General features: G+C 38.0%; 1 protein-coding gene across 1 annotated transcript in view; it reads left to right on the forward strand.

The window, feature by feature from the left end:
• The first annotated feature begins 2,057 nt into the window (after positions 1-2,057).
• The window catches only part of grm7 (glutamate metabotropic receptor 7), a 190,995-nt gene continuing 167,551 nt past the window's right edge, over positions 2,058-25,501 (forward strand). Inside the window, exon 1 of the mRNA XM_079471210.1 lies at positions 2,058-3,150. Within this exon, the coding sequence (XP_079327336.1) occupies positions 2,671-3,150 (480 nt within the window). The 5' untranslated portion in view covers positions 2,058-2,670. The remainder of the gene's footprint in view (positions 3,151-25,501) is intronic.

Genomic DNA, 25,501 nt, shown 5'->3' on the forward strand with positions numbered 1-25,501 from the left:
ATTTGTTAAAACATACAATATAGGGACCTCTCGATTTTATTGAGTTGATGTGATTCATGAACGTAGGAAAGCAATCTAAAACACTTTATATCAAGTATGTTCTGTAAACTTCACTACAACAGTACATAGATTTTCTAAGCGTATAACACAGAGATGCATATTATCATAAGCTTGTGTTGTTTTTCTAACACACTGGTGTCAATGGACCCCTTAACGTCTTTCACAGAACTTAATTTTAAGGTTTTCACAGTCAGAACAAGCCAGTGTCTGATTTGAGTCTCATCTGTAATCTTCCTCTTCCCTGCCGCTCTGAAATCCCATGTGCACCTCAACATATTCAAACATGAGAACAAATGATGTTTGCAGTCACTGACATCAAACCTGACACAATACGTCCTCAGGTGCCACACTCATATAGCCTCAGACTATAGCTGAGGGGAACCTTACTTTCAACTTGTTGTTTACGCTAAGATATACTGTATAGCAGGGATTGGCAACAGGCGGCCCGACCCTTGCCGTATGCTTGAAAATGCATATGATTTGTTTTTAAAGAGAAAAGTCACGTGTGAAACAACAAAGACAAGAAAACAGGCCACTTATTTTTAAACAGTAAATGATGAAAAACATTTTATGTTCCTTATTATGGAATTGTTTTTTTCTTTTTCTTGATGTAAAAAATGTATCTTTGTTTAAGCATGTTGAGTAGTTCATCCTGTTTTTTTTAATCATTTTATCACAAAATCATTTTAAAATCAGGGTATTACAACTATATTACCAGAGTCAGTCATGTTGATTTACTGCCGTCCCTTGATTTTACCATAAAACTAACTACATGTAATATCTTATACCCTGTTTAGATGGCAATTTCGAATGCATCGACCATTATGAAACAATGCCCCACAAAATTACAGAATTCCAATGTTTATGTTATTAAGTTTTAATTTATACGATAACACATTGATGCAAATTAGACCATATCGATATTTCACTTGAATTTATACGAAAATAGGTTGCTGTATATTAGACCATAGATGTTCAAGCAAATTCGCTACGTGAAAACATGAAATCTAGATTCCTCACTCGCCGCTTGTCCACAGAGAGATCAATATAAATGTAAACGCTTCCACTGATGAGATGTTGTTGATTGAGAACACTGTATGGAATATCATAATCCGTATGAGTGATGTTCTGTCATGTCTATCGAGTCCGCACATTCACACACATATCCACCTGTTTGTTTCCTTAGATACATTTCCCATTGTCTTTCAATTAATGCAATGGTTTTAACTGTGTCGTATTGTATTGTATCATTTCTGTAAGCACTAATAAAAGCATGACACATACATACTTGACAATTAAAGAAAAATGCATTGGTTGTACAAAACTGCCATGCTCAAGGGAACATTGTATGGAAATTTCTACAGTATAAGATGCTTATAAAATGTATATACGTCTACGAAATTGTAGTACATTTTGATGGTTTGAGTAGAATCGAAACGTGTACATCTCTCTATCTCTCTGTGCGTGTGAGAGAGAGAGAGAGTCACTATAGTGAGGCTGTAAAATTGTGAATTGATGTTGACAGAATGCATTACCTCTATGAGGCAGTACTTTTATTCAACGCAGGAACAGCAACGTGAAAATATAAAAAAAACAAGAACATACTCCCCACTATCCCATATTAACACCGACAAATAGATGTCATCTAACATAAATAAAGCAATGGCAGTTTTTCTTTCCTCTAACACATTTGTGTTGTGAATATCTTCACTACCTTATTGGTAAACATGAATTTTCTTCACACATCTCGAGTGAGCTGTTGAACGGGGCTCGCAAACTTACGAGAGATCATCGTTAGAATTCCCTCTCCGCGTCTCATGGGCTGTAACGGCCGTCAGGCGGTAATTCGCGTCGAACGGAGGAGCGCATTTTCTTTGAGGGCTGACCAGGATGAGTAACACGACATCGATCGTGCGTTGAGTCATTTGACAAATCCATATTTGATGCTGGGTGGAGAGAGAGGAGGAGACACACGGCTTTGCCCCCGCGTCTCTCCCAGTTCTTCTGAGGATTTTTCCAATACCAAAGCGCGTAATATCGCGCAAGGCTTTCCGCCTCTGAAATGTAATATGCATCACCTGCTACGACCCATACGACGGGAGGATGTTACGGATTTCTCACCTGACATCGATTCATTTGAACGTTTGTCCTGCGCGTTGTTCCTGACGCGTCGTTCAGAGCGAAAACTTTTTGTCGCGTTTCATGTTTTAATCCGATTAATAGTGAAACTCCGCTACTATGTTTTTACATCGGCGTTGTGACTGCGTGGATCGGATGTCTGTGCACTTTATCGTTGCGTCTTGCGTGGAAATGTGTCTGATTTAAGGACAGCTCGATCGAAAAGGCATTGGTTTTTTTCCCGTTTCTTTGTGTAAGAAAAGAAACCATGCAGATCATCTGAGCAACAAGCGTCGCTGTACGATGCGCACATTTCCAAGGAATAACGCATCCTTTCATTGCGCGGTGTTTTTGAAGAAACCCCCAACATAACCTCACAGCAACCCTACTTTGATCGAGTCCATGGGCATCATCGAGCTCGAATCCGTTTCGGTTTACCTATAAATACTTTGACAAAGTGCCTTTTGTGGTCCCTAAAACGAAAAGGAGACCATGGCTTGCTTTCCATGGCGAGTGTTTTGGATAATCCAAGCGCTTGCGGATGTGACACTTTCGCAGGAAATTTACGCACCTCATTCCATCAGAATCGAAGGGGACCTGACCCTAGGTGGCCTTTTCCCCGTCCATGCCCGAGGGGTGTCCGGGGAGCCGTGTGGAGATATCAAGAAGGAAAACGGGATACACCGATTGGAGGCGATGATGTACGCCTTGGACCAGATCAACAGCGACGACGAGCTTTTGCCCAACATCGTTTTGGGCGCGAGGGTTTTGGACACATGTTCCCGCGATACGTATGCGTTGGAGCAGTCCCTTACTTTTGTGCAGGCTCTCATACAGAAAGACACGTCGGATGTAAGGTGCACGAACGGGGAGCCCCCGGTGTTTGTCAAACCCGAGAAGGTGGTGGGAGTCATAGGGGCTTCGGCGAGTTCAGTGTCTATTATGGTTGCGAATATACTGCGACTTTTTCAGGTACGTCAAGCAGACAGTGGAATGTAACGAGTCCATAAATCCACTATTTCATTTTAGCCGAGAAGGCGTTGTGGCTGAAAGACTAGCATATTATAAAATGACATATAATCATGGCAGTTATTTCCATGTAAATGTTTTTATGATCGGTTATATAAGGAGAGCAGGGTGTTAGTCGTAATCGATTTATCAATCCAACTGGTCATCGACTGGCACCTACAGAGTGGCTTTCAGCAGGGTTCCTCTCTCTCTTCATCTCTGCCTCTCCCTATCTCTATCCATTTTTAAATTCAAAGTACTTCAATTATTTGTATTATTTACCTGATATGGCTAAACCAACGATTATAGTGCTATTTTTTATTATTCGTATATTCTTTTCAGTAAATAAATAAAAGCACTAAAAGAGTAATTGTTCAGAAAATAAGAGAAAATGTGCTCTCATCACTTTGTCTGACTGGCTTTGAGTTTGTGAATTTTACAGTGTTCATGCAAGCGAGTTTTAGGTTCAAAACCAACAGAAACTGTTGATTCCTAGATTTCTTTGGCGTGAAACAACTAGTTGCACACGAGCGAAAACGTAAATGCACCCAGATATGCACAGCAATAATTGTATTGTTACAGATACAGCAATTAAAAATGTAACATTCTGTATAGCTCACTGTAATGATGTGAATGGATTATTCAGACTAATCTGTGCGCTGCATCAGAGATAAACACGACTAATGACATCCCACTGGTCTACTTGGATAGCGCAAAGCTCGTCTTCTATGTAATGCTTCACACTCTTTCTCTCCGTTTCTCATGAATGCGGGTGCACAGGCGGGGGAAAGACATCTGAACAAACAAACATTATGATAGAATCTAAAAGAATGTAGAGTATAGATTGCTCTTGTGGAATGATGTCGATTGCCATATTAACGAAATTGTTCGAACTCATTTATAATGGAGGTAAATGGGGAAGCTCCATCTTTCCACCAATTTATATAATCCTGCGACGATTGTAAAACTGTCAACACACCCAATTATACAAGAGCTTCTCACATAGAGATAAAACTAGACACAGATCGTTGTCTAAAAACATAGTTTGTGTTGTGAGATATTTAACAAAACTTTAATTTCCACATTTCTGCCGGAAGTGCCTCATGGCATAGACTTCCAAGTGCATTGCTGTTAAAGAAAAGCTTTTGTGCAAGTTCAGCCAAAAATGAAGATTGGTTTATTTGCCTACCGTCCTGTCGTGCAGAACACAAAAGAAGATATTATGAAGAATGTTGGTAACCAACATTGACCCCTAGTGAATTCCATTGTATGAACACCAAACCACTGAGACATTTCGCAAAATATATTTTGTGTAGCACAGAAGAAAGAGTCATACACGGGGTGAACTATTCCTCAAATCTATCCCTCAAAGCTCAATTTTCTAGAAACCTGCACATGGTTTCTCTGACCATACACACTCACATAGCACTTAGCCACCAGCTGCTGCATAATGCGTTGAAGTAAAAAGCTTTTACCCACCAAAATCTCCTTTGATAACCATTCCATTTACAAGATCTTTTAGGCATTTAAAAACAGTTGAATGACCATTATAAAGCATTGAAACCTGCGTGCCAAACTGCATGTAGTTATTATGTTAATATGAATCTACCAGTTACTTCTGCTTTCGCACTGGTAACTTGACAATAATGAGCCGAATGCACTCAGATAAGGCTGCAATATTTATGCCACTTTGCTTGAGTTCAGTTTCAGGAAGAACCGCACGTCTAATGGCCAGAGTGCTTTCAACAGACCTCCCGGACTGCTTCAGACTATCTGTCCTAGATACTGTATACTATTCAAGTATTTACAAAAATACCTCTCCTACATATGGGATTTTAACACCAGCCAGGATGTCACAGTTTCTCATTTCTAAGCATTAAGAAAGCAAAATAGAGCCACGTTGTGCCCCTCTACCCACCTGCGTCTTATTTCCCTATGGCCTCGCACTAGCTTCAGATTTCAGACTGTTTTTATTTACTGGAGGGCTGAGATTTCGGAGGGCACCCCTGTTGGCCCCGAGCGTTCCTCAAAGTGTGCTGAGCACTGGCGTGATGAGGGTTGAAGTGTTGAGGGCGATGCACCCTGACACAATTCATGAGGCGGACCGTCGGGTTTACTGTAGATTCCACCACAACACATTTTGACTCGGAATACTTCTGACGCCACAGGCAGAACATTTCATGTGACTGTGGCTAAACAGGTGATATGCCATTACTGTAATGGCTTCATCGTTGTTTTATTTTTATCTTCTGGCACACCCAGCAGAGAGAACGGCAAATGGTGTAGTGTGGTAAATGTTGTAGGAAAGTTTAAGTAAAAAGCAATTGGCAATGACTTCTTTTACACAATCTTGGTCTTAACGTGCATGATTTGTAAGTGCATTTATAAGTGCATTTTATTACAAATGTAATGTAATATTTAGGGTTGGAAATTGTTTTGAATTCCAATTCCGATTCTGCTTATCGATTTCGGTTATCATCAATTTCCAGTTTCTATTCCACAGTTGGAAGTAAAACATTTCGATATCAACCTGTATGGTCATTAAGCCTGCTAATTGACTTGTTTGCAAAAATGTTATATATTTATGAGCACTATTTTGTGTTTATATACACACAGAAAAAATAATTCAGATTTATTTCTATTTGTATTACCATAGTACGACATCGTGGTTAAACTGTACACACTAAAATCAAACTATGTTTAATTTGTGGTTCCTGTGCTTTTTCATGCAAATACTGTAGTTAAACTATGCTTTCTATGGTAAAAAATATAATTCATTTTCATGAGGTCTTTTATTGAGATGTCAGCAGATCCTTTGGTTTCCGATCCGATTCCCAGCCTTTAGATTCTGATTCCAAATTGGAATAAGTTTTTTGTTCCCTACCCTAGTAATATTGCTTTTTAATCTTTTATTTATTGTTGCAGGCTACTGTTTTTGGTCTTGCTAGTAGGTAATAATTAATCCAGAAAATTCATATTATTTCTTGTTGGCATAATAACAATTGACAGATTAAAAACAGAAATGTTACCATTGGGATACACAATCTCCCTCTCCTGATCAGAAACCCCCTCAAAAGTATAGAGGCACCGAATGTTCGGCAACCAAAATTATTCTGGAACAAAAAAATCTGTGTTGGGTGGAATACGTGAAAGGACCAAATTAATTTGCCAAACTAGGACCTTTTTGATGATGCAATCAAGTTGCAACTAGCGTAGATAAAGAGGTGCATTGTAGAGTCTGGAAGTGTTTTAAAGTGTCTGAAAAAACGCGACGCAGACTAAATTTTGTTAAAAGAAAGACCTAACTGTCGGTAACTCAGTAAATTTAGACGGGAGTGGGTGGTCTGACAAAAGCCCTACAGCTCCTGACATACTTTGACACGCACTGAACAGGTCTTTGCCACAACCTGTCAAAATAAACGTCTGGTTAACCAATTATGACATACTTTCTAAATGATTAATCACGATTAATCGCATACAAAATAAAAGTATATGTTTACATAATATACGTTTGTTTACTGTGCATATTAATTTTGCATGTTTAAAAACATACACATACATGCATATATTTAAGAAAAATATAAAATATAATAATTAAACATTTATATTTAATTCAAATTATTGGTAAATAAAATGAAATACAAACAAAAAATATGTTTTTAAAGGAACAATACGGGATGTATTGACAGAAATGCAATATAATATACAAAACTACTTCTTCAGAGTTGTATATAGACTGGTTTTCTCCAACGTATCTCTGCTGGAACGTATCTCCATAGATATCTATGAGGATCCCGGCTTAAAGCCTTAGTATCGCAGGTCCTTACACGCCTCTGCTGGAAAGTCTTTAAAATATTAACACAGGTCCTAGCTCGGCCTGTCTTTTATCCTTTTCCTTATATTTAAAATCCACAGACTTTTATTTTATGTAATAAATAAGACATCGCTCTTTTTACAGTCTTTCTAATGCCCGCATGATCTCTTCTCGCGTCAACATGAGAAGACGCGCTGTCGCAGACGACGACATATTATTTTACTGTGGTGGACACCATCGTGTTTGGACAGAGATATTCGTTGCAAATCTATAATACAACGCCAGTGGCCGCTGTGAATCAAAATACGGCGCCTTTAAATCGTTTAGCAGTATACTATAATAAACCAAAATAAATCCAAAACCTGTGTTCGGCGTTTGGTCAAGTGTTTCAATATGTTCAGCTTCAGCCAAGAATTTTCATTTTGTTGCATTCCTATTCAAAAGTTGCCACCGGCTTAAAGTAGTCCTCCATAATCTACTGCAAACTCGCTCTGGTATGATGGGTGACAACAGCGTTTCACAATCCAATCAATTTGGATATGATAAAATCATGTCCAGCCCTACATCTTTCACTCTGGAACACTGAATATGCCTTACCTTTTACAGGCAAATAATTATTTATATGATATTGTGCCAGTTATCGGTTTATCAGTCAGATGCAGCGACATCAATGTTTTGCCATTGAAATGATTATTAAAACGAACAGGACACGTCTTGTCACCGTGATTCTCCAGAGACCGAAAATAACTATTGATTTCTCTGACGTTTGGCAGGTTTGCTGGCCCAGAAGGCTTGCCGCTCAGAGCTCTAGTAAATACAGTATATGTTTGTTATCACTCATTCGGAGGCCACCAACACGAAAGTGACAAACGCTACGGTGACAGAAGTCTAAAAATAGAAGTGCCGTGGGATTCATCGCTCACAGAAGCTGTAACCTACAAACCCAGTAATTGTGCAACACAGATATTTTAGCCAATCAGCGAGAGGCAGGCATGAAATGTGACATCTTTGTGGTACTGTAGTTATTTTAGTGTTGTTTGTGTAGCATCGGTGTTATTATTGCTCATCGCTCGCGGTATTGGCTCCAGGCTTCATACCAGAGCCCTAATCCGAAATCTTGTTCAGCATTTGTGCTGTGCACCTGCACTTTATAACTCTTCTTAGTTATGGGATTTGGGATTTTCACTTGTCGAATTATATCAGGGGTGAAAAAATCCTATAAACTTGTATTAAAGGAGGGACCTGAGCCCTTTTTAAGGACCAGATCATCATTAAGCTCCCCCCTCCCAACCATTTACAATGTGGCCTACTGTAGCTAAGCAGTGGCCGGTTGTGTAATCGTGTGTTCTTCAGAAAATTTCAAAATCTACTTATTTCTGTTATGTTACATTAGTCATACTTCAGATACTCTTTCAACCTCTAATAAAAAAGAAAGAAAATCAGATGTTTTTGGATCTACAATATTTCCTTGTGCCATTTAATTACCATGGTAATCTTTTGTCAATCTCTGTCATGAGCGAGACGCCAGGGTGGGTAGACAATGGCATATGGAAGACGTGTGATCACCTTCAGGTTATTCCACTCTGATCACCTCCCACCTCTTGTCATTTTATCAGCCCTCGACAGTCTTTGCCTTCCGATTGGTTAGTCTAGGCCTCAGGGTTGGCCTCTTTTCAGCATGTGAAATCCCAGCCCATTTATCAATATTGGCCGCATGTGTACACTGGTGCCTGCCAAAAACCTTGATGGCGGTTGCCAGACTGCAACTTTTTGTTACGTAGCATTAAATTTGGTTCTACTGGGGAATTTATGTTGAATGGATGCCATTGTAGATCAGGTGGGTTCAATGGGCCTGACAAATGATACAGATTAATGATTTGGCTGAAGTTACGAGGACGCTACCTGGAAATGTGTTCGAAACACTCCATTACTCTCAGTGGACCTTGTATGTGAAACACAACATGAATGAATTTGGTCATTCGTGAATCCATTCTTGCATAAGCGGTTGCATTGGATTAAACGAGTTGGATTTTTGTCCCATTGATATTTAATTGGAGATACAAAAATACTGACTGACTTTTTTGTACTAAATGCAGTTCAGAGAACGTAATTTATCCATCTATTACTTGACACCACTGACTGAATCATTTCAAATCTGATCAAAGCAGGAACAAACGATATGCCAATTCTCTTGTTAAGTTTTATTTGCAGTTATCTTTACATTGTGTTAGGAACATGCGGAAAATGCACCTTTTCCGTTGGTTCAAATGAATTCAGAGTACAAATTTGGTCTGACAGACGTTTTAGACTTCTCTGCCTCTTATTAAATAAGCATAACCAAATCTGCTTTCAACGCATTAAAATATACAGCATTTTAAGACTATTTGAACACATTTAAGCACAATTATATTTGTATATTTGATACTATTCCACAGAATTCTGCAGATTTTTCCCAAATCTCAGTGTGCGCAATTAACATGAAAAGTCTGCAGATTGTGTGTGTACTTGCTTATGAGGAAAAACAACTTGAAAAAACTTGACGTTATGTGAGCAAAACCTGTGAGGGGAAGATGTACATACAACAACATAACTAAAAGCAGTTTGAAGTTCATGTTTTGTGGCTCTTAAAAAAACTATCTGGCGCCTGGTGTTTCCTCCATAGGAGCCAATGGCTCCTTAATAGATTTTTGGTCTGGAACCCTGCTAGCTATACTGTAACAGTGTTGTTTTTGTTTAAAAAAATGTCAATGCTAATCTCCCTGCATTGTGGCATCCTTCACTTCCGTGGCATACCCGATAGTGCTGATAATAGGTATTTTATAAGCGGCATTTCATCGGCATTTCAGCTAATCTTACTTCCAAACCTCATAATCATTAGTTTGTCTAATGCCAGGTGAGGATGAGCTTTAAGTTTTTCCGAGCGCTCTCTCTTATCTCCTGTTCAATGCCTGCCTGGGAAGTTGCTCTGCGTGAAGTCTGGAAAAATCCTCCGCTGATGTCATAAAGCACGACTGCCATTGGCTCGTCTCTGAGCTCGTTAAAAGAGAGAGTCCCGCTGGGCGAGCTGCCATAAATCATATTGAGCGCGGAATCTTTTTTTCTCATTTAGGAAGCGTCAATGATATACATACGAGTAATTAATGAAATAATTTCATCTCTCCAATCAATAGGTACCCTGGCTCCCCGCAGACACAGCTGACATTTATCACATCGAGTGCAACTGATTAATTTGTATTGCTATTACCTCAACATGAGAAGGAATCATTTGTTTGAATGATCTATCGCTAACAGATCTGAAGACTATAGAGTACTAAACCAAATGTACTTGAGCGCTGGTTATTTAGTGGAGAACACTTCATACAGCGGCCTCTTTGAGGCACGTGAGATGCTGTTGGGATAGAAGATGTTGCGTGCTTTTTAGTGCAAAATGTTGGTGTTGTTTTTATAACAGTGACATCGAAAGCAAAGTGATGTTTTCCTTGGAATATAAAGTGCCCAGATACTTGTTTTATCATTTATATAACACTTTTGTCTAAATGTTAGGCGAGTCACTAATGATTAGTGAGTAGTATAGGCTGTTTTTAGTTGTATTTTTATTTGATGTTACCATATTTCAGTAGGTAAACAACATTGAAGTATGAATGGGCACAAAACCATTGCAACATTTGAAAAACATATCTTCTTTTATTCACCGACATGGCGGTGATTTTCTTTTTGGTGAACTCTCTTTCACCCGAAAATGCATAATCTGTCATTATTTGCTCATTCTCATGTCAAGGTTGACATGCTGGTGAAATAAATGATGCCATAATTGTCATTGTTCGATGAACTGTTGCTTTAGCATTGACAAAACAGCTTTTGTTGAATGTCAAAGCACTTATGGTTCCAAAGCCTTCATTCAAACAAACAAGACTAGCAGTTCATGCAGCAGGGGATGCAAGATTCTCTCCAGGAGAAACCTACAAAACAGCTTCTTAACATGTGTTCTCACCTGCAATAAAATGTAGCAAAAACATTTCAGAGGTAGGGCTTCCAAAAGCAGTTATTGGCAAACAAACTTATAAGAAGCAACTCGCTTCGTGAAGGCTAGAGAATTGGATGTTTCTCCAAATTTTGGATCAATCGTTTGTATGTTTGGGAGAGTCCTGCCCTGAGGTGGACGGAGGAATTATATAAAATGCAAGGCATCAAACCCTACTGTTTAGATTGAGAAGGACATTGTGTTGGAGTGAGGTCTGCCGAGAAAGAGGTCCGGGATAGTATGTCCGGATCTACTTGACGTCATCTTTCCCCATGAGCACTGGGGTCAATAAAGGTTTCAGAGCGAATTACCCTGAAGAAACCACAAAGACATCATGGTAGCACTGACTGGATATAAGGATCCAGATAATCCAAGCCATTGTATAGTCTTAAAAAGAGGATGACATAGAAGCATTCTTTCCAAGGAACCTCTTAGTCAGAAGATCATAAAGTGACCGTTCACCCAAAAATGCCCGTATGACTTTCTTTCTTCTGCAGAACATAATAGAAGATATTTTGAAGAATGTTGGTAACCAAACAACATTGACCCAATTGACTAACAAAGTATGATGATTTCCTCAAAATGTCTTCTTTTGTGTTCCACAGAAGAACAAGAGTCATATGCAGGTTTTGAATGAGGGCGAATAAATGATGAGATTCAATTTTTGGGTGAACTATCTCTTAAAGAACAAATTGTTTCTTCTTTTTAGTTTTAATGACCTTTTTTCACTGCGAAGAACATTTAAATACAACAGAAACATTCTTTGAACGTTTAAGGTTCTATATAAAATACAATTCTCTCTCTATAGAGATTCTTGGGAAAGAACAATATCCATCTTGGGAAAGAACGTTTCAGGAACGTTAAGAGTGTAAGCTTTTCTGAGTAAAAAGCTCAGCCGTGCTGTTTATAAAGGCAGTCCGCTTAAGTGCTTTAAGAACTCTTCAGAAACGAAAAAAGGACATTTGAAGGCTCCTTTTTTGCATTTCTGTCGAAAGAATGCTTTTTACACCACCTAACAGAAGGGGTCACATCGTTTAACTATCATAGTTTTTAAGATTTCCTCATCTTGAACATGATTACTCATTCTCATATAAGTGCTTATTTGGATGAAGCAACCAATTACATGACAAACATGTGTGGCACTAATTCAGGTGTATCAGTAAGTAAGTTTCATTTGATTTCCTCAGAACCTTGGTGGAGGAGACGTAATTGAGAGTCACCCATATGTGCAGTGGCAGATACTCGCTCGAAGGCACGTTGAGGGTTACGGCTTGCGTGGTTTCCCATGAGCTCACCGCCAGTATGTGTCAACTGAGTTAAAACAATGAGAAAATACCTCTGCTAAGAACAAGACTTGGATTAAATTCACTTAACGCTAGTGATAATAATATCGTTTTATTCCCGTCCTGACATTGAGTTTCATGCAAAATAATGTCAAGCATGGTTACCTCAGAATAAATCAATTCACTTACAGGTACTTAACATTGTATATAGTATTTGTGGCTTTCCACTGTATGCCTATTCACTGCACGAATCCACATTCTAGCATTTTTTCACCAAGACTTTGTGGTCAACATGAAATTTACAGTACATCCTTAGGACACAATAGTGTTGTTATTGTCCACGTGTCATCAATGCACATTAATTCAAAATAATATTTCGGAAAATATGTCCCTCCATCTCAGCTTCATTGTGGTTTTTCACAGCCGTGTTTTACAACCCAGTCAATTTACAATAGATAAAATCATGTCCCTCCTCACATTCCCCATTAAATAAATGGCTTCACTTGTAAATATGTCAAATGACTCAAATTAAATCTGCAGCGAAAAGCATTTCATGCTGACCTCTGATCTAAGAAGACCTCAGACTCCCAGCAGACGTTATTTACTGAAAACAAGTGTTTGTGGCCACTTTACCGTACGCTTAACGTAGAGTACCTGCTGCTTCTCTTCTTGTCAAAAAACCCTGAGTCCCTGACAGATGAGCTGAAGTTTAATTACGCTGCAGCATGATCCGTTTTGGCAGAACTGAATTGAGGGTTGGCTGCGGCTTGAAGAGGGTTCTAATTATGTCCCACATTCAGATCAAACGGTAATGAATTTAGCCCTGTCAAAATAAGTCGCAATTTAAAAAACAAATGGATTAGCATGTTACAAGGACAGTTATGAACGCCACAGAATAAACCCATCTCAGTTTCAACATAAAACCTGTAAGTAGGAGAAAGAAGCCAAGTTTTTGAGAATGAGGGTGTTTAAGTTGACAGAAATGTTTTAATTACCTCATGAGTATTACAGTTTTTGTGTTTACCCTCAACTTTTATTTGAATGTAAGCGCCTAGCAATGCCTTGTTTACTAAATGAAAACAATTCTGTTATGTATGTACGATTCTACTTGAGACATTTCGGGCACATATTAAGATTTTACAGTCTTAAATGCTCAGCCCAGATGTAAATCGCATCAATATGTCGCATCTGTCGAATTCTGATCTGGCGGCGTCACACTTCTTTTCCCAAAATGTAAATTAATGTCCCCGTGAACTGGAAAGTCGCGATCGTTTTTACTTCCGTATTTTGACGCAATTCCGAGCGAAATGTAATTTCTAATGAGAAAAATAGTGGGCGTTGCTTGCGTCTTTCTCTGCGATTTGATTGGATGTATGAAAACAGCCGTTGCATTTTGAAATGGAACTGGCCGGAGCAGACTAACAGTTGAAGGGGAGGAGTTAACGGATGCTCCGCCCAAGCCGTCATTTAAGATGGATAGTCATTACAGGGAAGCAAGTGCATTTTCAGATTTTAACTAAAGATTATAAGGGCACACGGATTTTAAAAAGAGAATGACCCACATTGATAAACTATTCACTATAAACACACCAATATTTCATGAAAAAATTGCCATTGTAATTCTTTATTTAACTGGGACTTTGAGAACCACCCAATTTTCAAGTTGAGTTCACATCCGTCTTGGGAACGTTGAAAATGGCAATTAAAATATATATTTCTGATTGAGTATTTTACATATATCTGTAGTTGAGAAAATACCTGACGTTTAATATTCTTTCCAGGAAAATGGAACGAAGTGAACATTTTGCTCAAGCAAATAGTCAGTTTATGGTTTGAGAGGCCCTTTACGGCAGTTCACATTCAAATCCAGTCAAATCTTTAAGGTTTACAACAAAGACGTAATCCAGTACTAATTCAGCTTTACAGCCCCAAAGGAACTACGGAGGAAAGTTTTCAGCAAACACCATTAAAGGCAGGATATAGAACTGGGCTTTAAGAGGGTAATTTGATTTACATCCTTTAATTCCTTTAAAACGCAACATTTCCTTTTGTTTTATTGGATTTTTAGGGGGGGGGGTGCTCTTGGGTCCACTGTCCCAGAAGTACTGAGATTACTTTCCAATTTTTATCATAGATCATATTGACTTTTCAAGACATTAATATTAATATTTCATGCATTATGAATCTGATGCACTGATAATGGATTCTAGCTCTGGCTAAAGAGTTTGGTGTATAAAAAAGTGAAATTGTGCCATTCGTTAATTAAAAAAAACTTAAGCCAACGTGCAAATAATTCATTTAATGAGTGTTGAGAAAAACATTGATCTTTTTATTTGTTTATGTTTTATTTATGTCTGCTAAATGAATAAATGTAAATGTATTTCCTTTTAGAGAAAAAGTTAAATGGACGATTGTGAAGACGTTCTAATGTAGATTTGGGGTACTTAAAAGAAAAATGTTGACCATTTGTAGTATTAAGTTCATATTACATATGTGTAAGTGGAACAGAATAGGGATGAATTAACTAATTTGTTTGATGCGCTTAATGTAATAAAAGGTGCTTTTAGGTCTGTTTGCATTAATAAATATAATAATATTATAGAGATTTAGCAAATTTCAGCAGAGAACAGACAAGCGCTTTGTTCTCTTTGATTTCCATTGCTTTTTATTGGCTTCATAGGCAACTGACTTTTAAGACAGCAGGCTAACTGAAATATAAACCTCATAAGTGGCCACTTTGAAATCCTCTACCTAGGTAGAGATTCAGTCATAGAGATAGCGCTCCTCGTGCAAAGTGCAAAGACTAAACTCACAGTTAATTACATTAATTTGAGTTAATCAATTGCATTAACTCGCATTTAAATCGAGTTGGCAGTTAGTGTATTGCTAAGCTAACAAAGTGACACATACTAATCATTCACAGTGTAATGAGTTCACAGTGCAATGCATTATGGGATTGATGCAATGCTGCCTCAGAACTTTATAGGTTGTTTGTCCCTTTGCTTAAATGTGCCTCTACAGATAATGCCACTTCTCCTTATCGAAGGTTCTCAGAGCTCGGTTGGTAGAGTCTCGCTTTAGCAACGCAAGAATAATTGGTTTGATATACCATATACTAATAAAACAACATTGAATTCACTTTTCCAAAGCTTATGTTTAAAAACAGATTTAGCAAATTTACCATTGTGTGTAAAAACGGTGTATATAGTTCACACATTATATATATAAACGTACACGCATTTTGTTTGATAGTGATGGTCTAACCTCTTTTCATGACGTCACACACGACTCAAACATTTTTTTACAACAGCTATGATTATCTTTCAATCAATCAATCAATCAAACTTTATTTATAAAGCTCTTTAAAACGACCGAAGTAGACCAAAGTGCTGTACAAAGAACAAAATGCAAGCAAAACAACTCATACAGCACAGACTTTCAATGTGAAATAAAAATTATGAACAAAACCTATTTAAACACAGCCTAGACATAAAAACAATTAAAAATAAACAAATAGTCAACTCCTGGTGTTAAAGGCCAAAGAAAAAAGATGGGTTTTTAAAAGAGATTTAAAATGAGTGAGCGAAGTGGCCTGTTTTATCTGCAGAGGCAGATCATTCCACAATTTTGGAGCTGCCACAGCAAAGGCGCGGTCCCCTCTGAGTTTGCGATTTGTTTTGGGCACCTGTAGGAGCAGTTGATCAGCTGACCTAAGAGAACGAGTGGGTGTGTAAAAATGTAATAACTCAGAGATGTAAAGTGGGGCGAGACCATTTAGTGATTTAAAAACAAATAAAATAATTTTAAAATTAATCCTGAACTGTACGGGCAGCCAGTGAAGCGAAGCTAAAATGGGGGAAATGTGCTCATATTTACGCGTTCCTGTTAAAAGACGTGCTGCCGCATTTTGTACCATTTGGAGACGAGCTAAAGAAGACCCACTAACCCCCACATAAAGTGCATTACAGTAATCCAACCAACTGTCTCAAATTGTTCTCTTTGTAAAAACGGCTTTATTTTGGCCAGCTGCCTCAGCTGGAAAAAACTTGTTCTAACTACGGCACTAATCTGACAGTCAAGCTTTAGGTCTGCGTCAATTTTAACCCCCAAATTAGTGATAACTGGTTTAGTATACTGGGCCAAATCACCCAACTCGACAGAACGGGCCCCATTTGAGCCACCAAAAATCATCACTTCTGTTTTTTTTGCATTAAAACTTAAAAAATGTATAGCCATCCAGGCCTTTACATCAACAAGACAATCTAATATCCGTCTGGCAGTGTCATTCTTTTTAAGAGGCATGTAAATCTGACAATCATCAGCATAGCAGTGAAAAGATATGCCATGCTTCCTAATTATAGAGCCAAGAGGCAGCAGATAGAGAGAGAAGAGAAGAGGGCCCAAAACTGAGCCCTGAGGGACCCCACAAGAGAGAGGGACAGAAGAGGACTCAGAGTTCCCATAGCTGACACAGAGAGTCCGACCTTCCAGATATGACCTAAACCATTCAAGCGCTATGCCCTTTATGCCCACCCAATGCTCCAGACGAGAAATCAGAATTTCATGGTCCACAGTATCGAATGCAGCAGTCAAGTCAAGAAGCACAAGAACAATATAGTCTCCAGAATCGGTTGCTAAATAAATATCGTTAAAAACCTTTATAAGAGCAGATTCTGTACTGTGCAAAGATTTGAAACCGGACTGGAAAACTTCAAAAATATTATTGTCTTTCAAAAATGACATTAATTGATTACAGACTATCTTTTCAAGGATTTTTGAAAGAAAAGGCATCTTTAAAACATAAAGATATGTCGTAATAAGCTGCTTGCAAGGGATGCACCGATACCAGTATCGGTATCGGGCCCGATACCAAGCTCATGTACTGGTACTCGTAAAAATTCCCCGATACCAAAGACCGATACCTCACGTGACGTAATTGACAGAACGTTCCAGTGCACACAGAGACACCTGCCGTAGCAGACACAATGTCATTGAGTGTTCACACCTAAGTCGCGCTATTCGTGTGTAGTTGGACGCTTGAACATTTTGAGTTTACTCGCTTCATTCGTGCGTGGAATTCGCTTCATTCGCGAGTGAAATTCGCGTCATGGAGGGCCTTCTGGCAGGCGGCTCCAGTCTTGTTTTGCGAAATGGCGGACATGGATTTTGTTGAACAGGTAGCTGCGCATTATGTGCTATGGAAGGCTGAAGATAGACGTAGAGTCGTTCGGCGCCGTGTCTGGGTCCATCAGATCCTTCAGAGGCGCAGTCCTTCACTGTTGTTTCAGATTTCTGCCTCCGCTAGCTATGTCATAATCACGTCCCTACTAAAGCAGGCTCCTGATTGGTTAACGCGGCGCAAATTTTCGCCAAAGTTCAGATTTATCAACTCGCGCAAATAACGTGAACGCTCAATTCGGGCTGCCTCATTCGCGTGAATCGCACCGCAACTAGGTCTATTGCGTCTTTGCATTGACTTAACATGTAAATAACTCTCTCTTAACGCTTCATTTGCGCTTAGTAGTGTGGAAATATTTCCAAATCAATGATGACGACCCACGCATGGAAATCTGCATGCTTATGTCCTCGGTTTTGCCCTTTGGAGGTTATTGGACACTGTGAATTTTGGCCTTGAAAATTTTTGATAAGCACATAAGTTTGATTTATTTTTTCATAATATGAGTTGAAGTTGTTAAAAATAAAGATGCTGATATGTTGATTAGTCTCATTGTGTTGATCTTAGAAAATTGCCACAAACAAAAAAAACTGTTCAACAGGCCTCGGTATCGGCGAGTACAAGGGAAAAAGTATCGGTACTCATACTCGATCCTTAAAAAGTGGTATCGGTGCATCCCTACTGCTTGCACAAATGACCTATGGAGATTTATATGGGGGAGGGCTGACTTGTTTTTAGTCAGGGGGGCTGGGGGCCTCAAGATGAATTAAAATTATTTAAACTCAAGACAAAACAAGCATTAAAACGAGCTAAAACTGCTGAAATGTAGATTATATCTGAGTTTGGTTGGTTTGTAGTTTTTATAGTGAATCTTTCTATTTATGCTGAAATCCATAATATTTTATTGGGTAGAAATTATTTTGGACAATGGGGGGCCTTCAAGTCAAAAAAGTTCAACTACCTCATAATCATGTTTACTTTTTGAAAATACAAAAAATATTTAAAATGATGCCTAAATGTATTGGATTGCGTAAATAAATACTGTTCCTAAACAAAAAAATCGGTCTGCTTTTATTAAATACTTTAAATATATATTTAAAATGCTGCCTAGATATATTACAATGTGTGTACATGTAAATATTACAGTTCCTTAACAAATATATTTTCAAGAAAGATCTGTCTGCTTTTTGAAAATACTAAAAAGACTATTTTTAAAATGTTGCTCAAATATAAAGTATTATAAATATTACTGTTCCTGAACAAAGATGTTTTGTAAAGAAAAATCTGTCTGCTTTTTGTAAATGTGAATGTCAGTTAACACACGCTGTTCCCTGCTAAAAATAAACTCTGCTTGAACTTGGCAAAGAAAAAACTGTGCTTAAAACTTCTCGATTATCCTTTAGGATGTATGAGTCAGAAAAGCCTACCGTTATGATTTCATTGAATCGGAATAATAGGCATGGCAGTTTGAGGGCATTTGCTAAAGAACACCCCCTCACAATCGATGCTGTCTGTCCATTCCACCCCTCTTCAATCCTCGTCCACCAAGTATTACTCAGTCCATAACTTGATCTACAGCAGCACCTTGTCCGAAACAATTGACATTATCGTTTGTTCCTCACGGTTGGTACCGCTAAACAGTTTCAAGCGTAGCCCGGGGAGGCAGTTAGACTGGCACCAAGCGAGGGCCTTCTGTCTGACAATACGTCCAACAGCGAGTTAAAGCCAAGTGGAAATCTTAGATATGAGTGGCCGAGCTGGTACCAGCAGAGAAGGATGGCTGTAGGTGTTCTTGGACCGAGGTTGTCCACATGAGGTGGATAATCGGAACGGGCACCTTGCGTTGGCAATGTGGCTGAGCTCTGGAGAACATTGTGTTTTGTCCAATCAGGCCCTCAAGGGTCAACACAGCATGTCGCTTGCGATTCAGTTGGGGTTTCCTGCAGCATATTGTGACTGTCCAACTGACCACTTAGGACAGCATCTGTGTAAGGGACATTGAATGAACTGAAAAAAATGAATGGAAGAAATGTGTATTGAAAGAATGCCAATCGACATAAAACACAATCTATTTAATTTGGTTTTAATAAAATATTATGCACATTTAAGATTTTATGGCGTAAGGTGGACAAATGAACCTTTCTCCACAAATCCAGGAATGTGTATGAAGTAGGGTCTGTTTTAATCTTTTAATTGTATAGATATAAGTCCTTATGGTTTTGTCTTGTTATGCACGGTGACTCATTTGTGTCTGTATTATTTCTGCTTGAAAATAGCAGAAATAATGGTTTAAATAGCCTCTTGTCAGTTGCTGTTACCACTTCAGCAGTATGCCAATGGCTGAAATTAAGACCTCATGGACTCAGCAACCCATGGTAAAATGGGTCAGTTGTAAATATCATGAATATTGAAAATTGTAGTGCTTTCTGTAATAGTGTAATAGTGGTTCTAATTTCATCGGGGTCCCTCCTGATGGGACTGTACTGTAGTGAATTCTATTGCTTCCAAAAAAGTCCAGATGATTGACAGTTCGAACACCGCATGGTTAGGGTTCCGCCGAAAGTACCGTTTGCCTATATGAATATAATAATTGATCTTGTCATCACTTATTATCAGTCCTCTCGACCTGTGCTCGAGAAGGATAGCAAGAGGCAGCCAATTTCTCTTCTCCTTCTTCAACGTTTGAGAGAGAACAGCTCCAATGGTTCCTCTTGACCCGGCCTGGTCGGGATGCTTGATCGGGCGTGTGATTGGTCAGCGTCTTGGGGAGTTTGTCAGGGCTAATGATGAGAAGCTCTTCTGAAATTATCTACACGATGTCGGGGCATATCACGAGCTGCGGGCAGAGTCTAATGACCAGCGGTCCAGATAGGAAATCACTCCCTCCATTTGAAGGAAATCCTAAAGCACTCTGAATCACAGACTGTGTAAAGCTACATGTTATTGATGTCCTAATGATTTGCAGGAATTCTCAAGGAGGTTGAGGGGAGAGTAAACTAAATTGAAATGTTCATTTACTTCTGTTTGTTGCGTCATTTTAGGAGTTGATTCACATAGTAACAATAGTTTTTTTGACGCCTGATTCTAGTGGATATCACAACAATCTGACATACTCTGAAAATCTGTCTCCAGAACTGTACAATACTATCGAGGTTTAAATCGGACATCTGTGATATTTGTTCACTCAGTCAGCAATACAATATTTGCCCAACTTTAAAAAAAACGGATGTACGAGTACTTTAAGAGGTATATTAATCACATTATTCACAAATGCAACCAAAATATTGTATATTTTTAGGAAATGTACAAAAACTGTAGTCAAAGTTGACAAGTAATTTTTATTAATAAGATATTTGCAAAACCCAGTGACAAACATAAAGGGAGGCTAATAATAATGATTTATTATCTATCAAACATCGTGAAATATGAAGATACAAGGCGATAAATAAAATGAACATTAAATTCTTTGAACATTGCACATCCTGTTTTGCAATTGGCACATCCACTACTAAGAAAAAAATACACTGCCATTATTTAATAAAAGAAAATAAGTCTTTGTCCTCCAGGCTTTGTAAAATGTGAAATAGGTATTGATATTTTATGTATTATTCTTTGTATTATTTGATTGATCGAATTATATGGATATATTGTCATTGTAAAACATGCCCAGAGTTACAATGCTCTTCTTTGTTCAACCATATTATTAACAACATGTTTACAGTTTGTTTCAAAGTATGTTACCCAGAAAAAAGAGGATGTGAAAAACTCGTGCGATGTATCAGCATAGATGTAATGACATAGTGGTAGTTTTTGGTCACATTAAAATCAATAATGCAATATTTTTGATGAAAAACACAATATTCTGTTTTAATGAGACTTCTCAGCGGATAGAGGCACGGTTTTCTTGACAGCACAGTTCTGAAGTGAGGCGTTTCAGCAGACTGAAGGCAATTGTGCTGGAACATGTTACCATGGTAATATTGTACCCAGGGAAGTGGAGAACTCTGTGCAGCGATTGTAGGAAGCGGCACGATTAATCACATTCAATGAGCAATGTTAGGTCTCTGGGATGCAAAGTGGGTTCGTATGCACACCTGGAACGGGTTTCTATGTGTGCTGTGGTCGCAGAACAACGTGTCAGTTCGATTTCAGGCCATTTTTACGTTACAGTTGAGTTTTTAGTTTTTTTATGTAAATTAGTAAAGAGGTTGTGAGGCTCTGAAATGATTTGAATGTGCAATGCATTTTGGGAGGATTTTATGTTATTGCACAGATTAGGATTCATAGAACATTCAATAGGTTATGTATCACAATTGCTACATTTTGAGGTATTTGATCACTTTTTTAAGAAACAAAATACTTTGTCAAATTTATACTGGCTAACAAAAAGAAAATTAAGAAAATGAAACATACTAATGCTAGTTTTCTAAAGCAGTGATGCATTCTTTAGAGATATAGAGTCAATATGTAAAAAAGTTTATTTTTGTTTGCAAAAGCCCTATGAAACGATGCATTTGTATTATATACATTGTATGATCAGCACAAGATGTGGGGTTTCATTCATATTTACTAAAAATCTATTCACATCAGTCAAATTCATAAGAAAACGCCACCATGGAAACATCTTTCTGTTTACTCAAAAACACCCAAAACTCCTTATTGTCTGATAATGACGAGATTATATTTTAAATATATTTCAAGGTATAATTATATGTTCGCAATGTGGATATCATTATTTTTCCTTAATCTTTAGGAAAGGATGTTGAATTGGCCAACATGCACCTTTCCTTCCTTTTGTGTTTTGTGTAGGCCTGTCACGTTTGTTTCACCAACAGCGAATGCATCACACTTCTCTGTTGTGTTTGTCCGGCCAATGTCCTTCACCATTTGACCGAAATGCATGTTCCACTCTCTGGCTGTTGTTTACAGATACCGACTTTGTAATGTGTCACCATCCTTTTTTTATTAATGTTTTCAAAGTTTCTCGCCCTGGTGTTTTGACTCTTTTTTTTTATTCGGCTCCTGAGGGTGGTCTGTTCAGAGCATGTTTTAAAACGCGCTTTCTACAGAGGGCAGCACGTGTCTTTGTCTGTTCAGCATTTGGGTCACATGCCTTTGAGGAACCTGTTGTGCCCGAGGCAACAAAACACCTTCTCCAGGATTGCTGTAGAGTCAAAGAGAGATATGCAGAGAAAGCAGCACATATGCGGAAAGGTTTCATTGGAGCCCTTAGCAGTTTAAGGTGTACAGTAGAGAGAAATGGTTAGTTTTCAATTTTCAATTGCATTGGTGAAGCTAGTGGCATGGAATTGTACAGTTTACTTAAGAGAAGTTGGAGTTCATCTCTTCATGTGAAATCTACACAAAGTGTGATTTCTTGTATTCTTGTACGCAACCGATGAAATAAAATTGAATTAAAATGCATTATTTGGAAATAGCTTTTGAGATATTGTCTTAAAAATGCTGCACTCGTATTTTGATATGCACCTGTCAATGCATGTGTACATGGACCAGCAATAAGCAAATATTGCAGACAGAAGTTTCATTCCCTGTCCAAACCAACTTTGAGTATTTGGTTTATCTGTCACATACTTAAGCAGTCAAAACATAAAGATAAAAAATAAATTCATATCCTTTGTATTCCTTGAGTATTCATTTATCATTCAGCAATATGTCACATTATAGAAAAAAATATAGTTAAATGCATTTCAAGCAAAACCTTTATTCACATCATTATGTCCCTTTTGATTTCAAAAATCTTACTCAACTCAATATCTATCCAAATCTGCATAACATATTAAAACTGGGTGTAGTTTGAGCATTAGATGAATATTACTTTGACATGAACATGACGTTTCACTCACCGACTCAAGAGTGTTAGGTTTCCTCCATTACCATGAGTGGTTTTCCCATCGATCGCAGGAAGTTCATTTCAATTCCGAGGATGATGTCTTTGAGAGTCTAACAAGTCTATTGTGTTTCCGAGATGAAAGTAGGGGATTGCGTCAACAGAAAAAGTCTAAAGAGTCTGGAACATATGGGTATTGCAAGAACATCTGAATTCTTTATGTTTGCAGTCAAACAAGCTATGTTGGAGCAACCTTGCACGACCCAGTTAGAGTAACATGGCCACTTTCACGGCTTGTTCCGTGTGGCGAGTTTTTATTGCTTCTGGGACTCGTAGCCGCAGGACGTACCTTTCCTTGTTGCCCCAAGATGCTTGTTCTGGTCAGCCAGTCAAGTCAAGCTCTACTTGGCATAGCCCCTGATGCTCTACTTTTTTGGAAATGTTGCTTATGTGTGGATGAAGGGATTTGCAATGTAACTAGGCCAATGTACCTGCAAAGTACTGCCAAATCAGATAGGCTGTATGAAAACTGCGTGAAATTTTCTAACTTTTATGTCTAAAGATGCTGAATATATTTCGAAGTGAAACATTTTAAACACGATCATACACTGCAAAAAAAAATACATTGCTTAGAATACTTGTCCTGTTTTGCAGTTTTGCAGTACAAATATAAAAAAATTCTCAAATCAGGTTTTCTTGAGAAGTAGAATGACTTGATATGTTTTAGGAAAGAAAATCAAAATTATTTATATATTCATTCTTTTCAAAGTTTTTCCTTTCAACAAGCAGAAAAGTCTGCCAGTGGGGTGAGAAAAATAAACTTGAATTAAGTTTGACCTTTTCCTAAGTACTATTTTTCTTGAAATAAAGTGTATTTTTCTTTAAAATAAAAGTTGATATCTTAGGTCACTTTCCTTGTCAAGTATATGCTTCTTGATTTAGTAATTTTAAGAATTTGTTCTGGGAAAAAAGTACTTAGTAAAAATTTGTTTTTCCCCCAGTGTAAGTTAAGAAAGTTAGGAAAATAATAAAGCATAGTTTTATAAATATTAGATTACATTGTTTTGTATGTGCAATACATTTCAAATGCTCTATTTTCTATGATTTGGTTGTTTAGATTTTAAAGTAATTCTATCGAAAGTGCTCAGAGTCTTGTGTAAGCTTCAAATACTCTACGTTTCGACCTGAAATTTACTTCCACGTTATGACATTTCCGAGCGAAACAGAATATTGAATGAGAGAGCAGACGACATGGCTTGTGTTTTTCACTGCGATTGGATTGGATCTAAAAGTAGGTGTTTAACAAATGTAAATGGCAGGAGATTGACAGTTGGAGGGTAGGGGTTGACATCAGCTGTGGTTCTTGGGTGAGTGTAAATCCAGAGCTAAGTCCAAAGAGATCCATGTGTCAGAATACAAGGCTATTTGTTCTCTATTTGAGCGTGCTTGCAATGCATCTACATTTAAAATATAAGACTTTAAGTGATTCGCACAGGACAGTGTAATAAAACTGAAAACATTCAGAGCTTCCTCTTAGCACACCCCTAGCGCTGCCCCTGGTTAAAGGGATACTCCACCCAAAAATGAAAATTCTGTCATAAATTGCTCACTCTCTTGTATGAAGTTCTTTGTTCAGTTGAACACAGAGACATTTTGAAATAATGTTAGCAACCAACATTTTTGAAGCACCATTGACTGCCATAGCAGGAAACATTTCCCTTTAACATATTTTCTACACGAGCTGAAGTACATTTTCATTAAAGATAGACAATATTTTGTGGATTGACTTTAACGTGTGTTAATTGTTCATTACAAAACTAGTGAATTGCAGTAACAAAGAAAAGAGGGTCAGTTTTGATGTCATGTGGACTTTAAAGACGTTTGACATTTATTTGACTGTCTGCAGTTACGTGTGGAGAATAGAAAGCATTGGTGATGGGCACGCGCTGGACACGGCTATGATTCAGGGCTTTTGTTGAAGACTTTTAACATGACAGGGCAATGAAGCTGCTGTCTTATAGTGTTCAATAGACTTTAAGCAATGGGCTCTCCTTTACTTCTGGACGACAATAGCATTCTCTCACCATAACTCAATTAATCCGCCACTCTGTTGGCTCCGATTTCATTTCCTGTCTCCTAAATCCTGGATTACAAGGTACAGACTTGTAAATAT

This window comes from Barbatula barbatula, assembly GCF_947034865.1.
Source record: "Barbatula barbatula genome assembly, chromosome: 13".
Taxonomy (NCBI): Eukaryota; Metazoa; Chordata; class Actinopteri; order Cypriniformes; family Nemacheilidae; genus Barbatula; species Barbatula barbatula.